The sequence below is a fragment of the Amphimedon queenslandica genome, unplaced genomic scaffold (assembly GCF_000090795.2).
Source record: "Amphimedon queenslandica unplaced genomic scaffold, v1.1 AMPQUscaffold_13059, whole genome shotgun sequence".
Lineage (NCBI taxonomy): Eukaryota > Metazoa > Porifera > Demospongiae > Haplosclerida > Niphatidae > Amphimedon > Amphimedon queenslandica.
This window is the reverse complement of record NW_003546705.1, coordinates 69,687-71,659: the sequence shown is the minus strand read 5'-3', so window position 1 is coordinate 71,659 and position 1,973 is coordinate 69,687. Positions and strand designations below refer to the sequence as shown.

At 38.5% G+C, this 1,973-nt stretch overlaps 1 protein-coding gene across 1 annotated transcript in view; it reads left to right on the top strand.

Moving 5' to 3' along the window:
• LOC109585461 (docking protein 4-like) overlaps positions 1–1,366 on the top strand; it is a 6,539-nt gene extending 5,173 nt beyond the window's left edge. Inside the window, exons 4-5 of the mRNA XM_020001553.1 lie at positions 24–219; positions 943–1,366. Of these exons, the coding sequence (XP_019857112.1) occupies positions 24–219; positions 943–1,351 (605 nt within the window). The 3' untranslated portion in view covers positions 1,352–1,366. The remainder of the gene's footprint in view (positions 1–23; positions 220–942) is intronic.
• The last annotated feature ends 607 nt before the right edge of the window (positions 1,367–1,973 follow it).

Genomic DNA, 1,973 nt, shown 5'->3' with positions numbered 1-1,973 from the left:
TTTGAATTATTTTCCATTTATAGACATGTACTCTGTCGTATTGGAGAGGAGTCTATCAGCTGTTGAAATAGGAGTATCGGGTCCTTGTCTGCTCAGGTTGCAAGACAGCGCTATTGTCCTTTACTCAGAGTGTGGACGGAATAAGTTACATAATTGGGCAGCAGAGAATGTAAAGAACCTCTCTCTTGGAGTAGAGCAGTTACTTCTGGAGGTTTACAGGTTAGAAAATAATAAACTAGAATGTTTTCTTAGTATAGTCATCATCATTTTTATAATTTTGCTTGACAATGTACATATGTAGCCTAACTTGTATACATAGCTGACTATTAATATGATTATTATCCATACAAGCTTGGTAAACACTCATTATAGCTAAAGGGCATATCTTTAGAGCAATTTTAGCTAATGCAGACAATTTTAGCGAGTTTGAACAAGTAGAATTAGACCAGTACACTATACCATGATGGGAGCCAAGCTGAAAAAAGTTGTTCCAAAAATTAGCTCATTCCTAGAAACGCTAATGAGTGAGTGAGCACCAGTCTTTTCCCATTTGTACTAATTAGTAGCAATGGGACTAGAGCCAATTGACTAATTTTCTGCATCTTTGTTTCATGTGCATCATGGAATAGCTATAGTGCAATAGCGTGAGTTAAATGAGCCTGTATATGTAGATATGATGAATGCTGTGATTATTATGAGTAGCATATGTTAATATTCTTTCTTTCCTCCATCCCTCCCCCTCTCTCTTCCTCTACCCCCTCTCCCTCTCTTTTCTGCATCCTCTCTCTCCCTTCCCCCCTTTCTCTCTCCCTTCCCCTTTCTCTTCTTCTCCCCCTCCCTCTCTCCCTCCCTCCCTCTCTCTCTCCCTCCCTCTCTCTCCCTTCTCCCCTCTCTCTTTCCCTTCCTCCCCTCTCTCCCTCCCCCCTCTCTCTCTTATCACAGACCAGGCAATAAAGCATTGACAGAATTCATTTTCAATGTGGAAATGAACGTCGGGCGACAGATACTCACCTCATGGAGTATGTCACTTTTGGAAAACGTCGACCCACGGAAGCTCAACCTGATATCCAATTACATACTAAGCACTCAAGGGAACGGAGGAGGGAAAGAGGCCAGCAAATCCAACAGCTTGTCAAAGAATTTCTTTGGCACCCTCAAGCAAAAAGGATCACAGACAAATATCAAAGATGAAAAGGGTACGCAAACGTACAGTTATACATGTACATGTATCCAGTACAAATGTTTAGAGGGTGTTTTGTGTATGATAATGATAATTGTCATTATCACTTCTATACCAAAGCAATTTAGGATGGAGACACAGAGTCTGTGCCCTGTTGTACCATGCATGTAACTAATGAAATCAATAAATGCAAAATGTGCATGTACATGTTTCATGCATGCACGTACATTCAGTGAAATTCTTAGCGTCATACATTTGAGTTGACTGGAATGCAGTAATTAATTACATCATTGATGATAATGATGTACTACTACTAATAGAATGAATGCAACACTATATAATGATAATGATGATAATACTAGTCCATAAAAGCCTAGAGGCAATGATTATACCAACTGTAAAAACTCCCTTGTTTTCCATGGTACTGACATCACCATGACAATCCTATTTGAAATGTCAGCAATTCCCATTTTCTGTTAGGAACTAAATGGAATGTTATCATAATTGAAATTAATTAGATTTTCTCTTGCATTGAATTGGCTTGTGGATGGGAATGAATTAGCGAAGCATTCGTCGATTAGCAGGAAGAAAAGACATGTACTTGTAATGATGCGTACGATTATATGCACTGATTCTGAGACCATAGATACTACAAACATCTATGCTGAGACTAAGACTAAAGCTGGGTTTACATAGCAATGCAAAACACATGTTTTAAAACAATGAACTTCGAATTTTGTTTTCATAGAGTTCTATCAAGATTCTTAGATCATGTTTTCATTCGTTTCAGTGT